Raw genomic sequence first — 21,460 nt, forward strand, 5'->3', positions numbered from 1 at the left:
TATATATAACACAAATATTTTATTAGAAAAATACAGACGTGTTTACTACAGGCTGCAGCAAAGATGAGCACACATCGACTGGTGTAGTATGTGTTCTCATTATAGCTCATCTTTATTATCATAGAAATATTTGACTGCATACTATATTTATTTACATGTAAAGTATAGTACTTTGTATTCAGACATTTAAAACACTGAAGCACAGGCATGATAAAGTTATCATTTGGTTACAAAAAGACTGGATGAAGACATGCATTATTTATAAACAAAGAGTGTGTCAAGTCTTTTTATAGAAATAGTGGGCTGCATATTTACTAGCCAATGGAAACACTGAATCAGGCATGCCATGCGTGATGAACAGGTGTGTGTTCAAGTTATCATATGGTTATAAAATACTGCATAATGAGTGAAGACATGCATTTCAGTATAATTATTTACAACAACAAAAAAGTGTGTTAGTCAAGTATTTGGTCTATTGTTCCTAACCAGACTAGAAGACATTGTGACCATTACAACATCATGGTTGACTGACTGCATTCAAACTAAAGGCACCTTCTTGAAAACAGATCTAATGTAGTCTCAGTTCCTGTTTCAAGCTACAAGCAGATGTGTATGTACAGTACATTGCTACGTTAGTCAGATTAATGTAAACTACATAGTGTAACCGCAAACTGAAACATACATCTTTTATAAAACAGGAAGCATAAATACTGTAATTGAATTATCCAACTACACTAAAAAAATAAACAGTTTACTGGTCTGAAAAAAAACTCACAGGTTTTTGAAGCCATTGTGAAAAGTTATAATGAAACATCTTTTCGCAAAACTAATTGGTCAAATAATGTATAAAATATAAAATCCCAATAAAACCAAAGTAAAATAGTAAGCTGCCACAAAAAAACATTGTAACAGGGTGAATTGTAGAACCAATTAAGAAGTTTCTATATAAGGACCCAAAATCAAGTTCACAATGAAACCAGCAAACAGCACCAACATTGCAAACATCAGTAGTCAATAGTTACAGTATATTGGGTGCAAGGTTAAACCAAGTCTCTGTGTTTCAGGGTATGTATGGGTTCAATCAGACGTAGTACTGGTTGTCTCTCAGAGTAGGTGTGGGGGTACTCAATAGTTACTCAATAGTATAAAGTTTAGTTAGTATCTCTGTTTCAATGTAGGGGTATGAGCTGTGGATCAATTACACCCAGTACTGGTTGTCTCTCAGAGTGGGCTCGGGGTGTTGACATTGCTGGGCCTGTACCATATCAGGAACAGCGTCTACCGCCCAGAGCAGCAGACAAGGGTCCCGTGGAGCCAGCGTTCCCCTACGCAGCACATTGAGGACCGGAGTACCGGGGCAACTATTAGGGCCCAGCAGCGGAGTCACCACCACTGAGGGGACCGCAATGCTCCTCTCCGGTCTGCCCAGGTAGGGGCTCCCCTCTGGGCCTCCATCTCCGGCTGCAGCCGCCAGCTCCTGGATGAGCCCTCTGGATAAGGCCCTCTTCTCCCTGCGGTGGCGCAGCACCAGGATCAGGACCACCAGGATGACGATGAGCAGTAGGCAGGCCAGGAAGGGCAGGATGAGCAGCAGGGGGTCGGAGGCCGGCCGGGGCAGGGACTCTCCCCGAACTGGGGTGATTCTTTGGGGGCCGTGGATGTTGTGTTTCCCATGGGTGTTTCCAGGGACGGTGGGGATCATGGGGTGACCTCCGTGGGTCTGGTTCCCCCAGTGGTGACGGGCTTTGAACTGCTTCTGTAGGGTCTTGTTGTGGGTCTTGTGGTTTGTGGTGTGAGGGTGGGTTGCAGAGTGGATTGTAGTCCCTCTGCCGCCTGTGGTTTGATTGCGCCCAGGTGACCTGGTCGTGTGGTTCAAACTCTCTTCGTATGGCACGATGGTGAATAAAAACTCTCCTACAGCCGGCTGAACATTATCCGCCCTCAGAAGGAATGAAAAGGAGTCATTGAGCATGGACACATGGATCTCTGTTGTGTTGTTGTCGGCAGTCCCTAGTTGGGACAGTAAAGATGTTGATTGATCGGCAATGTTGTTGCTGTGTCTTTGTTGTACCAGGGTCTCCTGTAGGGCCACCCTGCCCTGCACCACGTCCCGGAAGGTAAACGACTCCACCGAGTGATTGGCGCTGTCCGATAGGTCAAAGGTCACCTTGACCAGCTTGCCGTGTTTGGGCGGGGACAGGATGTGGAAGACAGGGTCACTGCCGCTGAGTGTGGCGAGGTCTGTGGCGTCCAGATAGACCTTCCTCAGTTTCACGGCGATGCCACTCGGGATCAGGACACGCTCGCTGAAATGGATGAGCGGTCGGACCGTGACATTGAACATCTGAGCGGTCATGTTGCTCTCCGGTGTCGAGACTGTGAACTCAAAGCTGTCTGAGGAGGAGGTGAGGTCCGTCATGTGATAGGACAGTCTGCATGAGTGAAGGTCCTCTTGGTTAAACTCACTGACTGGCAGGTCGGACATGAGAAGACTGCCGTGGTGTGGTGGTGTGGTCACTCTATAGTGAATCGTCACACTGTGTCTCCCATTGGTCTCTGCAGCCAGGTGTTCTGTTGTCAATGTAGCGGTTGTCTGACCCTGTACCAGCCTCAATCCTGTGTTGTTCACCATGGAGACGGTTGCTGCAGTGACCTCCAGGTTGAAGAGCTTGTATAGCGGCCGGTGGAACCCATCATTCACACTGAAGTAGAACACTCCTGAAGAGGGTTCTCCGTCCTGGACGAAGTGGACTCTACCATGGTTGATGTCCGCCTGTGAGAAGGCAGACACTGTCTCATTCAGCTGTTCTCCAAGAGACAGGAAGCCATTGTTGGGTTTGCTGATCACCTAAATCAAATCAAATAAAACGTCAATGTATTTCAAAGACATGTCTCAACAACTCACAGAAAAAAGTAAGGAGGGAAAACAGAATTACTGTAAAAATGACAACAACAAGTAAGGTGTAAACGATAAGGGGTTGTGAGCCCTGTAAAGGACGGTAAAAGATGACATGAAGAAGACCTTGTAATGGATCTCTTCTGGAGGGGTGTCCAGGTCTACCACCAGGAGGTTCTCAGGGCTGATGACCACAGTGTCCCCCTGCACCAGCCTCAGACTGGGGGCCTTGGTCCGGAGCAGGGGCGGCTGGTCATTGACAGGGGTCACTGTGAGGTCAAACGACTCTGTTACTATCAGGCTGGGCTCTGAGGGTCTCTGGGGAGGCTGGCCCTTACGGTTCAGCCAAACCTCAAAGGTGAAGAAGTCCTGGGTCGTCTCGGAGTCGTCGTGCTGGTATGTGATTCCAAGCTTATCCAGGATGAACTGGGAGAAGTTGGGTTTGGCGCTGGTCAGGTTGCGTTCTCCCACTGTGATTATGCCGTGCTGGGGTAGAGAGGTGACGTGGTACCAGACCTCGTAGGAACGTCGCTGGGGTTCCAACAGCTTGCCCAGCAGGTTAGAGGAATCCAGCTGCATCTTGTCAATCACCACTCTGCCACCTTCAGTCACAACAGCACCTGGTAACAGAGAAGAACAACATACACACATAAACAAACCGCTTTTATTGAACATTCATAAATATCAGGATTGTCATTGCAAAAAAGAATTAATTCAAAAGTTTAACTTGAGGTTTTGGACCAGTGATTGTATTCTGCAGGGTAGGTTAGCGGGGAATACTACTGTCAAGAGTCCAGTAGAGCCTTCGTCTGTCTGTCTGTCTAACAGCAACACAGACTAACTGACCCACCAGTGTTAGCAGTGAGAATGGTGTTGCGCTCTGCAGGAGCATGCTCATAGGAGATATGGATGCTGAAGACTTGAGGTTGCAGAGAGACAGGGGACGAAGACACTGTGAAAGTGAAGGAGTCTGTAGTCATCCATCCCAACGATTCAGGATGAGTTTGGTCATAACTAATCAAACCCTCATTCACCTAAAATAACAGGACAACAGAGAAACAAGAAAGATAGGGATATTTTAACTTCAAAATCCAAGCTATTGTTGCAAAGACACTCTTAAAATGTGTCTTCTAAAGTCAACATAACTGTGCCAAACATAAATAAAACTGTGTCTCTAAGAATTGATATTGCATTACCATGTCTTGTGTGAAGGAGGAGATCTCTGCAGTAGAGTTGTCTGTCTGTTTTCTGACCAGTCTTCCCAGCTTTGGAGGACTGGTAACATTATAAAGGATGGAGTGGTTCCCTCCCATGTCACCGTTGTCGTTGGTTACCACCAGAAGGTTATTCTGAGAGATGGTATTCACAGAGCCTGCAGAGAAAAAACAGGGCCATGTTTAGTAGGGATAAAACCTGGAGAGTAGCTGCGTGACCAGATTCTCTGGACACCTCTTTCCGATAGCTAAACAAACGTACCTTCTGCACTACTTTACACCAAAAGAATTGTACACCGCTGATCAGGCGTCTTTGTCTGGCGAAAGACATGTTGTACAAACTTCTGCTGTAACTATAAACGACATGTTGTGACATGTTGTACAAACGTCTTGTCTGTTGTCTGTTATAAATAAAAGATTGACATGTTGTAGACTACAAACTTCTGTTGTAACTACAAGTTGTAACTATGAAAGACATGATCGGCAGGTTGTACAAACTTCATTGTCTGCTGTAACTACAAGTTGGAACTATGAAAGACATGATCGGCAGGTTGTACAAACTTCATTGTCTGCTGTAACTACAAGGACATTGCAGTATTACAAACATAACCAGGACAGAGACAGGCAGTCCAAGTAGCTATTGCATGTTTTTTTTCAGGTGGGGTGTTACATGCAGCTCTCTAGACAACATTATCTTGGAAGATACCGTACTGGTAGCATGGTCTCAAGGGCGATTGAATCCCCTTTCTGTATAATGTAAGACTATGCCACCTGGCCAGGAGGCATAATAGTTGGTAAGTTAAGTATGATTAAGTTACTTAGCAACCTACCACACAACCAGCTGTTAAAAGCTGTCACCTGGCACCATGATCATCTGATTTACAGACTGGCAGCTGGCACCATGATCATCGGTCCTTCTGTAGCTCAGTTGGTAGAGCATGGCGCTTGTAACGCCAGGGTAGTGGGTTCGATCCCCGGGACCACCCATACGTAGAATGTATGCACACATGACTGTAAGTCGCTTTGGATAAAAGCGTCTGCTAAATGGCATATATTATTATATTATTATATTATCTGATTCAATACAGGCTGGCAGCTGTCACCATGATCATCTGATTCAATACAGGCTGGCAGCTGTCACCATGATCATCTGATTCAATACAGGCTGGCAGCTGGCACCATGATCATCTGATTGGCAGCTGGCACCATGATCATCTGATTCAATACAGGCTGGCAGCTGGCACCATGATCATCTGATTCAATACAGGCTGGCAGCTGGCACCATGATCATCTGATTGGCAGCTGGCACCATGATCATCTGATTCAATACAGGCTGGCAGCTGGCACCATGATCATCTGATTGGCAGCTGGCACCATGATCATCTGATTCAGTACAGGCTGGCAGCTGGCACCATGATCATCTGATTCAGTACAAGCTGGCAGCTGGCACCATGATCATCTGATTCAGTACTGGCTGGCAGCTGGCACCATGATCATCTGATTCAGTACAGACTGGCAGCTGGCACCATGATCATCTGATTCAGTACTGGCTGGCAGCTGGCACCATGATCATCTGATTCAGTACAGACTGGCAGCTGGCACCATGATCATCTGATTCAGTACAGGCTGAGAATGACTTTATACTGCAGCAGAAAGACCAGGGGTTTACTAGCCTGGTTCCAGATCTGTTTGTGCTGCCTTGACAACTCCTATGGGCATTGTCATGTGAAACACCAAAAGGGTTGGCAAGACAGCACAGATGGATCTGGGACCAGGCTAGACAATGAGGCTAATGCAGGTGGCGGCAGCGGTGGGGGAGGGGGGTGTTCAATATGTTTTATATATTCACTTTGTGAACTGTACCAAGATTTTCCTCTAGTTATATTTCCTGTTACGTTACCTGGGAACAGCATAACTGGTTCATGTTCTATATATCTAGTTACTGTTACCTGGGAACACTGTGAGGGCTTAGTTGAAAGTCTATATACACTGAGTATACCAAATATTAGGAACACCTTCCTAATATTGAGTTGCATCCCATACCAGTGTATCTAGTTACTGTTACCTGGGAACACTGTGAGGGCGTGGTTCCGCTCCAGGCTGAGGACCAGGGAGCGTGCCGTGGTGCTGAAGATCTGTCGGGGGGCAAAGTTCACCCCATCATTGACCTGGAAGTGGAAACCTCCCGACAAGGCACCTGCAAGGAACAAAAGTCTGTCTTAATGCTTCTGGTCATTAGATATACTACTGTACATATGTCTGTGGTTATAACCCTTATAAAGCACCAGAACAGGGATATGACTTGTATGTCTAACTTGCATGTCGTATATTGTCCACTTGCATCTCCAGCATTTTGATGGCACCCTTCAGTGCTACTAACCTTCTATTCTGTAAGAGCAGCTACCTCCTATTGATATCTACTATCCAGTATTCATAGTCTCACCACTGTGGACAAACACCAGCTGTCCGTGGAGGGTGTGTGTCTGGGTGAAGTTGAGGATGTGTCTGGAGGGGGCGCTCTTCAGGGCCAGGTGACCGTTACTAGGCGGGGTCACGATGAACTCTAGGTCCTCCGGTGGAGAGTCACTGTCCTCAGCACTCAGGTCATCTACACTGATCTCTGTGACTGAGTTCACCCATACCTGTAAAGGGGACATGTAGAGAAGAGGACAGTTACAGGTAGAGAAGAGAAGCAAAACAAGCAGAAAGAAACCGATTGAGAATTGAGAAGATTTCTGTCAAACATGTAAATTCTATGAATATTCTACCATCGTATTGTACCGCAACCTACAGCAGTGGTTCCCAACCTTTATTGGTTACTATACCACCAAGGTCATACCAAGGATATTTTTGCTATTTGATTTTGAATTGTAAGACCCCAAGAAGAATAAAAATAATAATAATAATTTGATGAAAAAATGTGTACCCCAAAAATCTAAAGGATGTTTGTTCTGAAATGTCTGTCTTGTATCTGAGAGATATAAGAAAGATCAGGAAACATTTGTATATATTTCTTTTTTTACATGTATTTAACCCCTTATTTTTGGCGCTAAACTGTCTCCATATATACAGTACCAGTCAAAAGTTTGGACACACCTACCTACTCATTCAAGTTTTTTTTTTTTTTTTTACTATTTTCTACATTGTAGAATAATAGTGAAGACATCAAAACTATGAAATAACACATATGGAATCATGTAGTAACCAAAAAAGTGTTAAGCAAATCAAAATATATTAGAGATTTGAGATTCTTCAAAGTGGCCACCCTTTGCCTTGATGACAGCTTTGAACACTCTCAACCAGCTTCATGAGGTAGTCACCAGGAATGCATTTATATTAACAGGTGTGCCTGGTTAAAAGTTAATTTGTGGAATTTCTTTCCTTCTTAACTCTCTAGGCTACGTGGGACGGTAGCGGCCCACCTGACCAACATCCAGTGAAATTGCAGGGCGCCAAATTCAAACAACAGAAATCTCATAATTAAAATTCCTCAAACATACAACTATTATACAGTGTCCGATTTCAAAAAGGCTTTATGGCGAAAGCATACCATGTGATTATGTTAGGTCAGCGCCTAGTCACAAAAATACATACAGCCATTTTCCAGCCAAAGAGAGGCGTCACAAAAAGCCAAAATAAAGATAAAATGAGTCACTAACCTTTGATGATTTTCATCAGATGGCACTCATAGGACTTCATGTTACACAATACATGTATGTTTTGTTCGATAAAGTTAATATTTATCCAAAAATCTCAGTTTACATTGGCGGGTTATGTTCAGTAATGCTTTGCCTCCAAAACATCTGATGATTTTGCAGAGAGCCACATCAATTTACAGAAATACTCATCATAAAGGTTGATGAAAGATACAAGTGTTATACATAGGATTAAAGATAAACTTCTCCTTAATGTGACCGCTGTGTCAGATTTCAAAAAAGCTTTACGGTGAAAGCATATCATGCGATAATCTGAGTACAGCCACCAAAACAAGCCATACAGATACCCGCCATGTTGTGGAGTCAACAAAAGTCAGAAATAGCGTTATAAATATTCACTTGCCTTTGATGATCTTCATCGGAATGCACTTCCAGGAATCCCAGTTCCACAATAAATGTTTGTTTTGTTCGATAAAGTCCATATTTATGTCCAAATACCTCCTTTTTGTTCGCGTAATCCAAATGCACAAAGCGCAAAGAACTTTGAAAGTTTCTTCAAGTGCATTCACAAAAACCATCAAGAAAGGAAGACCCAGAGTTACCTCTGCTGCAAAGGATAAGTTCATTAGTTACCAGCCAAATAAATGCTTCACAGAGTTTAAGTAAAGGACACAGCTCAACATCAACTGTTCAGAGGAGACTACGTGAACCAGGCCTTCATGGTCGAATTGCTGCAAAGAAACCACTACTAAAGGACACCAATAAGAAGAAGAACCTTGCATGGACCAAAAAACACGAGCAATGGACATTTGACCGGTGGAAATCTGTCCTTTGGTCTGATGAGTCCAAATTTAATATTTTTGGTTCCAACTGCTGTGTCTTTGTGAGATGCAGAGTAGGTGAACGGATGATCTCCGTATGTGTGGTTCCCACCGTGAAGCATGGAGGAGGAGGTGTGATGGTGTGGGGGTGCTTTGCTGGTGACACTGTCTGTGATTTATTTAGAATTCAAGGCACACTTAACCAGCATGGTTTCCACTGCATTCTGCAGTGATACGCCATCCCATCTGGTTTGTGCTATCATTTGCTTTTCAACAGGACAATGACCCAACACACCTCCAGGCTGTGTAAGGGCTATTTGACCAAGAAGGAGAGTGATGGAGAGCTGCATCAGATTACCTGGCCTCCACAATCACCCGACCTCAACCCAATTGAAATGGTTTGGGATGAGTTGGACTGCAGAGTAAAGGAAAAGCAGCCAACAAGTGCTCAGCATATGTCGGAACTCCTTTCAAGATTGTTGGAAAAGCATTCCTCATGAAGCTGGTTGAGCGAATGCCAAGAGTGTGCAAAGCTGTCATCAAGGCAAAGGGTGGCAACTTTGAAGAACCTCAAATATAAAATATATTTTGATTTGTTTAACACCTTTTTGGTTACTACATGATTCCATATGTGTTAATGATTAATTATTCTACAATGTAGAAAATAGTAAACACAAAGAAAAACCCTTGAATGAGTAGGTGTGTCCAAACATTGACTGGTACTGTACTTCCATAAATCTTTTCAACTGGTACCGGGGACCTTCAGACAAGTCTTGTGAGGCCTGTGGACATAATAGAGCAAAACATGTACGTGTTCGGAGAGTCTCACCTTTCCACAGATGGGTCATATTTGTGTGTAGCCCCAACTGTTCGGAAACTACCGACAGAAGTTGGCAGATCGGCTGTACCGACTTCAGACGAGTCCCAAGACGCTTGTGTGGGTCGTAGAGCAAAACATGATAGTTTCTAGGCCAAACCATTCGGATGCTACAGACGATTTTGTGAGAAGACCGATTTTCTGGGTGTGTCATGGTCTGATAAACACCACTCTAGCTCTCTCACCTTTCACTGCAGATGCGGAAGTGGATCTAATGCAAAAAAAACATACATCTCTAGTGTAAATTGACAGATTTTTATGGGGATTTTTATATTACGCTATTTAGATTTCCACGGGCACATCGACCTTAAGGGTTTTAAGTACCCCCTCATGTGCATTATAACAGTAGGCTTATGGTCTCATGAGTCTTCTCAAGTACCCCCTGTGGATAGGCCAAGTACCCCTAATTGGGAACCACTGACCTACAGTATGTCATGACGGTTGGTTGGTGTCTGATCCCACCACTGAGAGTGATGTCCTGGTGGACAGATTAAGGTACTTCAAAAATACCAGAAGAGGAAATCCGTGCACTCTTATAGATTGAATGTTCAAAATACCAGATTCTTAACTTGGAACCCAAAAAATGGATTGTCTTGGAACAATGCTACACTCTTATATTTGAAGTCACAAGGATGTAAATGTTACACTGTGGGCCCATACATTTGAACAGCAAAATAACTCAATTGGACGCAAATCCAGCAACAACAGGTCAAGAGGGACAGCTCAGGAATTCCAACTATTTGATCAAAGTTGTGGCAAACTCTCAACTCTAAGCCTTTGCTAAATTATTTTTCATTACAGAGGTTCAAATGTACCGGATGTTGCCAAACAACCAGTGACACAGTTTCCTAACCACTCCCAAAATAGAGCCAATTACATCATTTTCTTATAAACCCTGTTCCTCAAAATCATGAGGCTAAAACATACTGACATGACTTTTGCCAGTTTCTCAAGTTCCTACCATCTCTGTTATTACACATATCTGTTACTACAGTTTTATTGTGTTATATACACACAACAACTCACCCTTAGAATCCTGTTGGCTGTGATGACTGGGGCCTCATCGTTGACAGGCGTCACATGGATGAACACCATGCAGGGCTGGCTGTGCTTTCTGGTGTCTGTGTCGTTGGCGATAATGGTGAAGTTATCTGACAGTGTATCACTTCCATCATGGACATAATAAATGTGCCCTGAATCCACCTGAAATCCCAGAAATGACCCGGAGGTTAGGAAATCTATCTGTCCAGTATAATTCCATCTGCACAGTATAGACACTCTTTTTAAAACCCTACTGGTAGAAGATGTTCCACCTAAAGAAGATAAAAACATAGATGACCTTGGACCTTTTACTAACCTGTTTGCGTGTGAAGAAGGGAATAGAGAGTCCAGGAATGCGTGCGTGTTCAATATGACCATGGCTTGGCGGCTCAGATACATGATAGAAGAAGTCAACCTGAGAGAAGTGTCTGTTGGTGACCTGTAGGACCTCCTTGGTCAGGGCCGTGGATGACCCTTCTTCCAAAGTCACGTTGAAGACATTGAGAGGGATGTGGATTGGGATGATGTCCACGGAGACCCTGACAGAATAGAATGGAATGAGATGCTTATTGTCCATTTGGTTAGAATGGAAACTAATCTTCTGCCTTTTACCCCAACACACACACACACATCGAGGCACAGTGTCAGCCGCGGTGCATGGTGCCTGGATGGAGAGTAATTCACATTTTTGGTTTGAACAGGCAACCTCCCCACTTCTGTTCTGCCTGACATCTACTTACCTGATGTCATGAACCTCTGGTCAGCCTGTCATCTACCTACCTGATGTCATGGACCACTGGTCAGCCTGTCATCTACCTACCTGATGTCATGAACCTCTGGTCAGCCTGTCATCTACCTACCTGATGTCATGGACCTCTGGTTAGCCTGTCATCTACCTACCTGATGTCATGAACCTCTGGTCAGCCTGTCATCTACCTACCTGATGTCATGAACCTCTGGTCAGCCTGTCATCTACCTACCTGATGTCATGAACCTCTGGTCAGCCTGTCATCTACCTACCTGATGTCATGAACCTCTGGTCAGCCTGTCATCTACCTACCTGATGTCATGGACCTCTGGTTAGCCTGTCATCTACCTACCTGATGTCATGAACCTCTGGTCAGCCTGTCATCTACCTACCTGATGTCATGGACCACTGGTCAGCCTGTCATCTACCTACCTGATGTCATGAACCTCTGGTCAGCCTGTCATCTACCTACCTGATGTCATGGACCTCTGGTTAGCCTGTCATCTACCTACCTGATGTCATGGACCTCTGGTTAGCCTGTCATCTACCTACCTGATGTCATGAACCTCTGGTTAGCCTGTCATCTACCTACCTGATGTCATGGACCTCTGGTTAGCCTGTCATCTACCTACCTGATGTCATGGACCTCTGGTTAGCCTGTCATCTACCTACCTGATGTCATGAACCTCTGGTCAGCCTGTCATCTACCTACCTGATGTCATGGACCACTGGTCAGCCTGTCATCTACCTACCTGATGTCATGAACCTCTGGTTAGCCTGTCATCTACCTACCTGATGTCATGAACCTCTGGTCAGCCTGTCATCTACCTACCTGATGTCATGAACCTCTGGTCAGCCTGTCATCTACCTACCTGATGTCATGAACTTCTGGTCAGCCTGTCATCTACTTACCTGATGTCATGGACCACTGGTCAGCCTGTCATCTACCTACCTGATGTCATGAACCTCTGGTCAGCCTGTCATCTACCTACCTGATGTCATGAACCTCTGGTCAGCCTATCATCTACCTACCTGATGTCATGAACCTCTGGTCAGCCTATCATCTACTTACCTGATGTCATGAACCTCTGGTCAGCCTATCATCTACTTACCTGATGTCATGGACCACTGTGATGCCGTTGGAGGCATCCAGAAGGAAGGAGTCGTGGGTCTGGTCTGAATCCACCTGGAGGTACTGGATGTGTCCCATGTTGACATCCTCCTGGGAGAAGGAGTGGGTGGTCTCCTCTCTAGTACCCTGGTAGGGATTGTCCTCTCCCTGGGTTGACCTACGGAGGAACCCGTGGGATGGAGCCGTCTTCACCTTGTACAGTATCTCAGAGGGGAGGCTGTCCTTATGGATCACCTGAAAACAGAGGTGAGATGAAAGATGTGACATGACATGAAATTAGACTATTTGGTGGTATTTGAGAAGTGTGGTGTTTAACAAGACAAAAAAGTAATGTGTAAATGTGTCTATGTTTGTAAATTCATTATAGTATTATTCCTAAGCATAAATCACCCCAGTTAAGTTAATGGAATCTGTTCTTGTGTCCCTTATAACTAAAACTTGTGACGATAGCCCATGGTTCTTAACTTCTTAACAGAAAAACTGCCCTGTAATAAGGAACTTCAATGTAGTATCTCACCTCCAGGTCTCCTCTGTTTATCTTGACAGACTTGCCCTCCTCCACCACTACAATGTGGTTGTAGAGTACAGTGGGGGGCTGCTGGTGGCTCTCCAGGTACACTCTCACCCCAACGCTGGCATCCAGACGCACCTCTTTAACGCTCACCGTGAAGTTGAAGGAGTCAGCCAGGTTCATGCTGTCATCATGGCGATACTGAACGCTGCCCACCTTCAGATCATGCTGAGTGAAACGATCCACCTTCAAATTGAATTGAATCAATTGAATTGAATAATACTAAACCGGTTTGCCTTTGAATTGAACTTTTATTGATGCCCTATGTCAAATTAAATGAACAACATCACAACACACAACATGCACATTACAAACAATACAATGCTGGTGCTATTTCAATGATTTTACCTTAACGTTGTTGTGGAACAGATGCCCGTGTCTCGGCGGGAGGAAGACCTGGCAGACCACCTCCTCATCGTCTCGGACATCCAGGTTTGTAAACACACTGAAGTTGGCCGAACCCAAGATGGCCACATGGCCTTTCTGGACCAGCAGGCCTGTGTTGTTCTCCACCTGGATGTAGGGGTCCTGGGCAATGACCTCCAACAGTGTGGATGTGTAGTGTTTCCCATCTGACACAAATAGGACGAAGCGTCCAAAGCTGACCTATGGAGTGACATCTTTAATATTCGTAGCTGTAACAAAGCAATATTTAAAACTGTGTGTGTATTTTGTGTGTAATAAAAGTTACTGATTTCACTCCATACTGACCCCCCTGTGGATGAACAGCACCCTCCTCTGCTGCAGGTCCTCCTGGCTGAACTGGTACAACTTGTGGCCTGTGTCGTTTACTAGGACCAGGTCGCCCATGGGGATTCCCCGTCTAGTGTAGACCAGCTGACTGTCATCAAAGTCTGAGTCAGCGTCGTGGTAGCGCAGGTCGTCTAACGTCAGCAGCCTCTGCCTGCCCCTGGCCACGTGGAAAACTTTGTCGACAACGCGGACCGGTTTCTCGTCATTGACAAGGGCAATCGAGATGTTGAAGATGTCATCAATGGTGTGAGTGTTTTCTTTTTTGGAGTGTGTGCGTTTGTGATTGTTTGCTTTGGTGTGTTTGGCGACGGTGGTGTGGAAAGTGAACGCGTCTTCCATGGTTTCACTGCCATCGTGCACATACATGATGCGGTCCTCTACGATGTCCTGATTGGTGAAAGCTGTGATGTTATCGTTAATAGACGTAGAATTAGAGAGATTGATCCTCTTTAATTTGCCATGTTTAGGACTGCTGGTGAGTGTATAAAGTGCTGCTTTGACCCCGACTGTTTCAGCAAACAGCAAATCCTTGGTGATTACCTTGCTTTCTCCTTCCAGGATGGACAGTCCTTTGTTTGTTAGGATCAGGCTATGAACATCTGCCTTTATGTTGATTCTGAAATCGTAACCCCCTGAATGTGCGTGTTTGGAGACTACCTGGAAACGAAACGAGTCCCTTGTGTCCTCATGAGGCCTACCAGTTACCTCATATTTCACCATGTGGTCAGATATATTCTTCTGGCTAAATGTTGAGTTTTTCATTAAGACTTTGTCTTTGAACACGAGCTGTCCTTTCTTTGGCAGGGATAGCATTCTGAAGTGAAGTTCACTGTCATGGAGCTTCATGCCCTTGGAGACAACACAGAGCTCCTCGTTGCTAAGGACTTTCCTCACACCGCTGACCTCCATCTTACTCCTGGTAAACTTGAAGTGGATCCACCGCACCGTGATGTGGAAAACCAGCTCATCAGTCACTGCTGAGCCCACACTGACCCTGCATTTGAACTGATCTGTGACATTGCTTGTCCTGATCTCCTGGAAGGTGTTGAGGTACCTGAATAGAATCGAAAATAAAATATTTATTGTCCATTAAATGATTTAATCAAATGTAAATATTTCCTTCAACTCGTGGTGTTAAAACAATGGACAATTGGACACAAACACAGATCAAACAACACAGCTAGGTACCTGATGCGCTCTTTCTCCAGAAGCTTCTGTGAGAAGACAAAGGTGGGCTTCCACTCTCCGCTGGAGTGCAGCCGCTGCAGCTCGCCATATCGAGGTGCCTCCACCACGTCATAGCGAATGTCAAAGCCCTGTTTTACAACGTTTACCTGCATAGCTAGGTGTTGGCTGCTGATGACAGCAGCCCCACCCTGGTCCACCTCCACCCCTGTGTTGTTGGCCACCTTGTGCTCAAGCTGGACAGCCATGATCCTTAGTACTACTGTGTTGCTCACCTTGTCCCCATCACTGACCCTCACAGCCATCCGGGAGTTCCTCACCAGCCCTCCCGTGTGCACATAGCTGACCTTCCCCTCCTCCAGGTCGGGTTGGGAGAAGGTGGTGATGGCCGTCCCTGGGTGGTCCTGCTTCTCCAATAAGCCTGCTTCAGCATTATGGTTCCCCAGTATGGTGAACACTAGGTCTGTGGAGTTGCTGTCCAGGTCGGTGGCTCTGAGAACATCCGTGTTAAGGTGGCGTTTGGAGTTCTCTAGGAGGATGAAGAGACTTCCCTCAGGGAGGCTGAGCTCGGGAGCGTCATTGACGGGAGTGACGCTGATGTTGAAGCGGTGTAGTTTGTTTCCCTTGAGGTAAAAAGGGATCTCCTTCTTGCTGTTGGTAAAGACAGAGAACATGAAGAAGTCTTGAGGGTCTTCTGAGCCTCCATGGACGTAGATCACTCTACCGTGCCAAAGGTCCAGCATGCTGAAGGTCCAATCCTCGTTTTGGTCTGAATGATCCACATCAAGCCTCAGCTGGCCATGCACAGGCTGCTCTTCAATACGGAACATAATCTGAGACTGACGGATTCCAAGCTTCCGGAACTCTAGGTTCACCTTGATGTGCTTAGATTCTAACAGAGCCCTTCCACCTTCTGGAACCACTAAGTCTTTCAGAACCAGAAAGTTCTGACCCGGCCTCTTCCTGTCCCTGTCTGATCCATTATGGTGGACTAGTGGGAAAGTGACAGAGAGGACAGCCGTGGGGCTCACGGTGGTGATTGCTTCTGGAAGCTTCTCTAATTCACAGCCGACAGATATGTCTTTGGTGACTACAGCGTGGGGAAGCCCCATACTCTGCGCATTGACCCTGATGTCTCTCAGACAGCCTTTGAAGGATCCTCCACCGGCCAGCCGCTTCCCATTGAAAGACAGTAGGCCGGCCTTCCTGGCTTCTAAACGTGATCTGTCATCCACACCACCCATGTAGAGAGGGCCTCGGAGCTGCAAGGACTTGGAATGAGCCCCTAGGCTGTGGTTGACTATCTCCTCACCTAGAAAGATACAATTCATTGGGATCACTTTATTTGAATAGTCTCAAATAGATGCTTTTTAGATGTTCAGTAGATGTTCAACAAACTGTCAACAACATTCCAACTACAGTACTGTAACTATTCAGTAACCCTAGCCCTAATTTGACAACTCAAAAAATACAATTCCAGTCACACAAGTATATACACTCAATTTAAAATCAACAATGACAACACAAAACTACTTGTTTCCATCGTGGTCCATACAGGTTGTCCTTACCTACAGTCAGCTGCAGGCTGTGAGGAAGCAAGTGTAGTTTCACCCGGTGCCATTTCTGGTTGTTGACGTACGTGAGGGAGTGCAGCTCCGTCCTAGTCCCACCGTTACCAACGACAACCACCAAAGTCCCCTCTTGGATCTCCATGGCAATAAAGTCACTCTGGTGGGCAGAGCTGTACAGGACAATCCCCTCTTCGGAGGAGGTATGTACCTCACACTCCAACACCCCCTCCTGAGGGACGTCCCACGGGGGCAGGGACATGTACGCCCTGGAACTGAAGAAGCTGATGGGGTCGTCTTCGCCTGCAGAAAACTGAGAACTGCAGCCCAGAGACACCTCATGGACACTCTTATATCCCGAGTAGGGCCGCAGGCTGGACAGCAAGTTGTGCTGGTTGAAGAGCACCTCGTCAACACAGCCGCGGAAGCCTAGGAGGAGGAGGAGGAAGAGGAGGAGGAGCAGGAGGAAGAGAAGAAGAATACTTTATAGTCATTGATTATAACTTAAATCGAATATTTTTCTTTTAACCCAACCTGTGGCATCGTCACTATGGAGGTAGGGTTTGTCCAGGCCAACCGTCCCACCAACAAACAACCCATCATGGACACTGAGGTCCAGGTCTGGCCCGGGGATCCTGACGCTGGTGTGAGAGTAGCGGTCCACCGACAGAGTGACGTTGTGCTGGTCGTGTTGGAGCTCCACAGAGTGCCAGGCCAAGTCGTTCAGATGAACCCCCTTCTCAGAGCGGAGGGTACGCTCACCTGATCCCAAATCCAACTGAACCTGAGCGAAAGAAAGAATGATAAAGGAGAGATGAAGGAGGGATCAATGAGAGATGAAGGTATGATAAAGGAGAGATGAAGGAGAGATGAAGGAGGGATAAAGGAGAGATGAAGGAGAGATGAAGGAGGGATCAATGAGAGATGAAGGTATGATAAAGGAGAGATGAAGGAGGGATAAAGGAGAGATGAAGGAGAGATGAAGGAGGGATAAAGGAGAGATGAAGGAAGGATAAAGGAGAGATGAAGGAGGGATCAATGAGAGATGAAGGTATGATAAAGGAGAGATGAAGGAGAGATGAAGGAGGGATAAAGGAGAGATGAAGGAGAGATGAAGGAGGGATCAATGAGAGATGAAGGTATGATAAAGGAGAGATGAAGGAGGGATAAAGGAGAGATGAAGGAGAGATGAAGGGGGGATAAAGGAGAGATGAAGGAGGGATAAAGGAGAGATGAAGGAGGGATCAATGAGAGATGAAGGTATGATAAAGGAGAGATGAAGGACAGATGAAGGAGGGATCAATGAGAGATGAAGGTATGATAAAGGAGAGATGAAGGAGAGATGAAGGAGGGATAAAGGAGAGATGAAGGAGGGATAAAGGAGAGATGAAGGAGGGATCAATGAGAGATGAAGGTGTGATAAAGGAGAGATGAAAGAGAGATGAAGGAGGGATAAAGGAGAGATGAAGGAGGGATCAATGAGAGATGAAGAAGGGATAAAGGAGAGATGAAGGAGGGATCAAGGAGAGATGAAGGTGGGATAAAGGAGAGACAAAGGAGAGATGAAGGAGGGATGAAGGAGAGATGAAGGAGGGATAAAGGAGAGATGAAGGTGTGATAAAGGAGAGATGAAGGAAAGATTAAGGAGAGATGAAGGAGGGGTAAATGAGAGATGAAGGTATCAAGAAATGTTTTTTTTAATTAACAAAATACTAATTGGTGGTTATTTTGTAAGAACATTACAGATTTGTTACAAAAATCATCAAACAACAGAATGGTTCAGGAAAGTAGCACATCAAGGTTGTTCTCCTCCGCATATTTCTGTCTGACATAGCAGAGGTCATAGTAGAGGTCATTCACAAGCAGGATGCCAGGTTGAATCCATTCCACCACATTTACAGCCACACATCAACTATAACCTTACATGCTGCAGCAGATACTAACATTTAACCGACTGTGGTCTCTTCCAGAAAATTCATGAATGAACTTGTCAGGGACTGTGGTAAATCCTTAAACTCACGGTGGTCTTTTTTTCTATGAAAGCAATAGGAACATAGCCTTCCTCTGGGTTTAACCTTTGGCCATTCTGAAGATAATAACTCCCTATATACACTACATGGCCAGAAGTATGTGGACACCTGCTGGTCAAACATTTAATTCCAAAATCATGGGCATTAATATGGAGTTAGTCACTTTCCACTAGATGTTGGAACATTGCTGCGGGGACTTGCTTCCATTCAGCCACAAGAGCATTAGTGAGGTCAGGCACTGATGTTGGGCCTGGCTTGTAGTCGGCACTCCAATTCATCCCAAAGGTCTCCGATGGGGTTGAGGTCAGGGCTCTGTGCAGGCCAGTCAAGTTATTCCACACTGATCCCTTCACTGGAACTAAGGGGCCTATTGCCCAAACCATGAAAAAACAGCCCCAGACCATTATTCCTCTGATTCACTCTAGATAACGCGTTTCCACTGCTCCAGAGTCCAATGGCGACGAGCTTTAAACCACTCCAGCCGACGCTTGGCATTACACATGGTGATTTTAGAAGCTGTTCTGCTATGGAAACCCATTTCATGAAGCTCCCAACGAACAGTTCTTATGCTGACGTTGCTTCCAGAGGCAGTTTGGAACTCGGTAGTGAGTGTTGCAACCGAGGACAGACGATTTTAAACGTGGTGCACTTCAGCACTCGGTGGTCCTGTTCTGTGAGCTTGTGTGGCCTACCACTTCGCGGCTAAGCCGTTGTTGCTCCTAGACGCTTTCACTTCACAATAACAGCACTTCCAGTTGACTGGGGCAGCTCTAGCAGGGCAGAAATGCTATGACGGTGCCACTTCAGTAAGGCAATTCTATTCCCAATGTTTGTCTATGAAGATTGCATGGCTTGGTGCTCGGTTTTATACACCTGTCAACAACGGGTGTGGCTGAAATAGTCATTTGAAGGGGTGTCCACAATCTGTAATCTAGAGAAATTGTTGTTGTGGCTTGTCTGTGCTCCAAAGTAGAAGTGCTAAGAGCAGTACTGAGTTATACGTAATCACAGTGGTCAAAACTGATGTTGTTGTAGTCATCTCTACAGTGACAGTATTTAAAAAATATTTGGGGGGGGTATTTTACCCCAACGGGCTCAGGAGAGGCGGAGGTGGAGTCATGCGTCCTCCGAAACATGACCTGCCTAACCGCACTCCTTAACACTCGCCAGCTTAACCCGGAAGCCAACCACACCAATGTGTCGGAGGAAACTCTGTTCAACTGGCAATTGGGGTCACGCCGCAGGCACCCGGCCCGCCACAAGGTGTCGCGAGAGCACGGTGAACCAAGTAAAATCCCACCAGCCAAACCTTCCCGTAACCCGGACGACGCTGGGTCGGTTGTGGCACAGCCCGGGAAAGAAACCTTGGTCTGTGGTATCGTTGCAGTGCCTTAGACCACTGCACCACTCGGGAGGTGTGACAGTATTTTCTGATCTAGTCTGGACAGTAGATACACTCTTAGAAAGTAGGGTTCCACAAAAGGGGTTCTTTTTTTTTTAGATTCCAGATAAAACCCCTTTGGGGAAAGGGATACCTAGTCATTTGCACAACTGAATGCATTCAACCGAAATGTGTCTTCCACGTTTAACCCAACCCCTCTGAATCAGAGATGTACGGGGGTTGCCTTAATTGAAGTCATCGGCGCATGGGGAGCAGTTGTTGCTGGGGGTTAACTGCCTTGCTCAAGGGCAGAACGGCAGACGTTCCTGCTAGGCCACCTGTAGAGCCCTCTATGGAAAGGGTTCTACACAGAACCCAAAAGGGTTCTACCAGGAACCTTTCATGTTCTAGATGTCACGTTCTGATCTTTATTTCCTTTGTTTTGTCATTATTTAGTATGGTCAGGGCGTGAGTTGGGTGGGCAGTCTATGTTTGTTTTTCTATGTTTTGGGGTATTTCTATGTTTCGGCCTAGTATGGTTCTCAATCAGAGGCAGGTGTCATTAGTTGTCTCTGATTGAGAATCATACTTAGCTAGCCTGGGTTTCACTGTGTGTTTGTGGGTGATTGTTCCTGTCTCTGTCTCAGATAGGACTGTTTAGGTTTTCCATGTTTATCGGTTTGTAGTGCTCATGTGTACATTTACGTATTAAAAGAACCATGGACACTTACCACGCCGCATATTGGTCCTCTGATCCTTTTCGCCTCTCCTCTTCGGAAGAAGAGGAAATCCCTGACACTAGATAGCACTTTTTTTATTAAGAGTGTAGTGTGTAAGGTGAGCATTTGTTTAAATTTAACTTTCATTTAACTAGGCAAGTCAGTTAATTAAAACCAGGACAACGTTGGGCCAATTGTGCGCCACTCTGTGGGATTCCCAATCACAGCCGGTTGTGATACAGCCTGGATTCAAACCAGGGTGTTTGCAGTGATGCCTCTAGCACTGACATGCTGTGCCTTAGACCGCTGCCCCACCCGGGAGCATTGCTTTGAGCCTATGAAGTAATATGCTAATCTAAGCTACAGCATGTCTGTTTATCTGTAAGGTGTGTTCTCACCTACAATCTCTGAGCTCCGGCATGTCTGTTTATCTGTAAGGTGTGTTCTCACCTGCAGGCGACCAGAGTGCAGCTCTAGCAGGAGGAAGTCTGTCTCCCCGGCAGCCATGAAAAGTAGTCCACTGTGACTTGAAGTGCGGAAGCGCACATGGAGCGACGTTCGGCTGGACAACTCCACAGTCCTCAGCTGGACATATCCATCCCCGTAGAATGAGGCTGTGTACAAACAGCAGATTGAAAAATCATTCTATATGATGTCATCAGATTTAGGAATAATAAGATTTGGTTCAGCTAGGTGCTAATCATGTCACAGCCTGTTGCTGTATTCTGCAGGGTTTATTTCCATACACTGAAGATAAATTCTGTATCATAGTGGGTTGCACCCACCCATTCTATTCCAGTGGTGCCAAAGGGCAGCCTATTTTTCATGCTGCAAAACAACGCATTAGGCCTAATCTTCCTCGCTCATT

At 45.7% G+C, this 21,460-nt stretch overlaps 2 protein-coding genes across 2 annotated transcripts in view; both read right to left on the minus strand.

The window, feature by feature from the left end:
* LOC118391533 (chondroitin sulfate proteoglycan 4) lies at positions 1–14,887 on the minus strand. Its single transcript, XM_035783021.2, has 12 exons — positions 13,668–14,887; positions 13,305–13,562; positions 12,903–13,142; positions 12,366–12,619; positions 10,822–11,044; positions 10,491–10,667; positions 6,554–6,752; positions 6,176–6,307; positions 4,093–4,268; positions 3,747–3,930; positions 3,023–3,516; positions 1–2,848 (listed from the first exon to the last, which is right to left on the minus strand). Exons 1-12 carry the CDS (start codon positions 14,616–14,618, stop codon positions 1,199–1,201), a joined length of 4,938 nt encoding a protein of 1,645 aa, XP_035638914.2. The 5' UTR covers positions 14,619–14,887; the 3' UTR covers positions 1–1,198.
* LOC127906512 (chondroitin sulfate proteoglycan 4-like) overlaps positions 14,831–21,460 on the minus strand; it is a 13,526-nt gene continuing 6,896 nt past the window's right edge. Inside the window, exons 2-5 of the mRNA XM_052458735.1 lie at positions 21,043–21,206; positions 16,997–17,246; positions 16,463–16,891; positions 14,831–16,206 (exon numbers count right to left, since the gene is read on the minus strand). Of these exons, the coding sequence (XP_052314695.1) occupies positions 14,831–16,206; positions 16,463–16,891; positions 16,997–17,246; positions 21,043–21,206 (2,219 nt within the window). The remainder of the gene's footprint in view (positions 16,207–16,462; positions 16,892–16,996; positions 17,247–21,042; positions 21,207–21,460) is intronic.

Source organism: Oncorhynchus keta, chromosome 12, assembly GCF_023373465.1.
Source record: "Oncorhynchus keta strain PuntledgeMale-10-30-2019 chromosome 12, Oket_V2, whole genome shotgun sequence".
Lineage (NCBI taxonomy): Eukaryota > Metazoa > Chordata > Actinopteri > Salmoniformes > Salmonidae > Oncorhynchus > Oncorhynchus keta.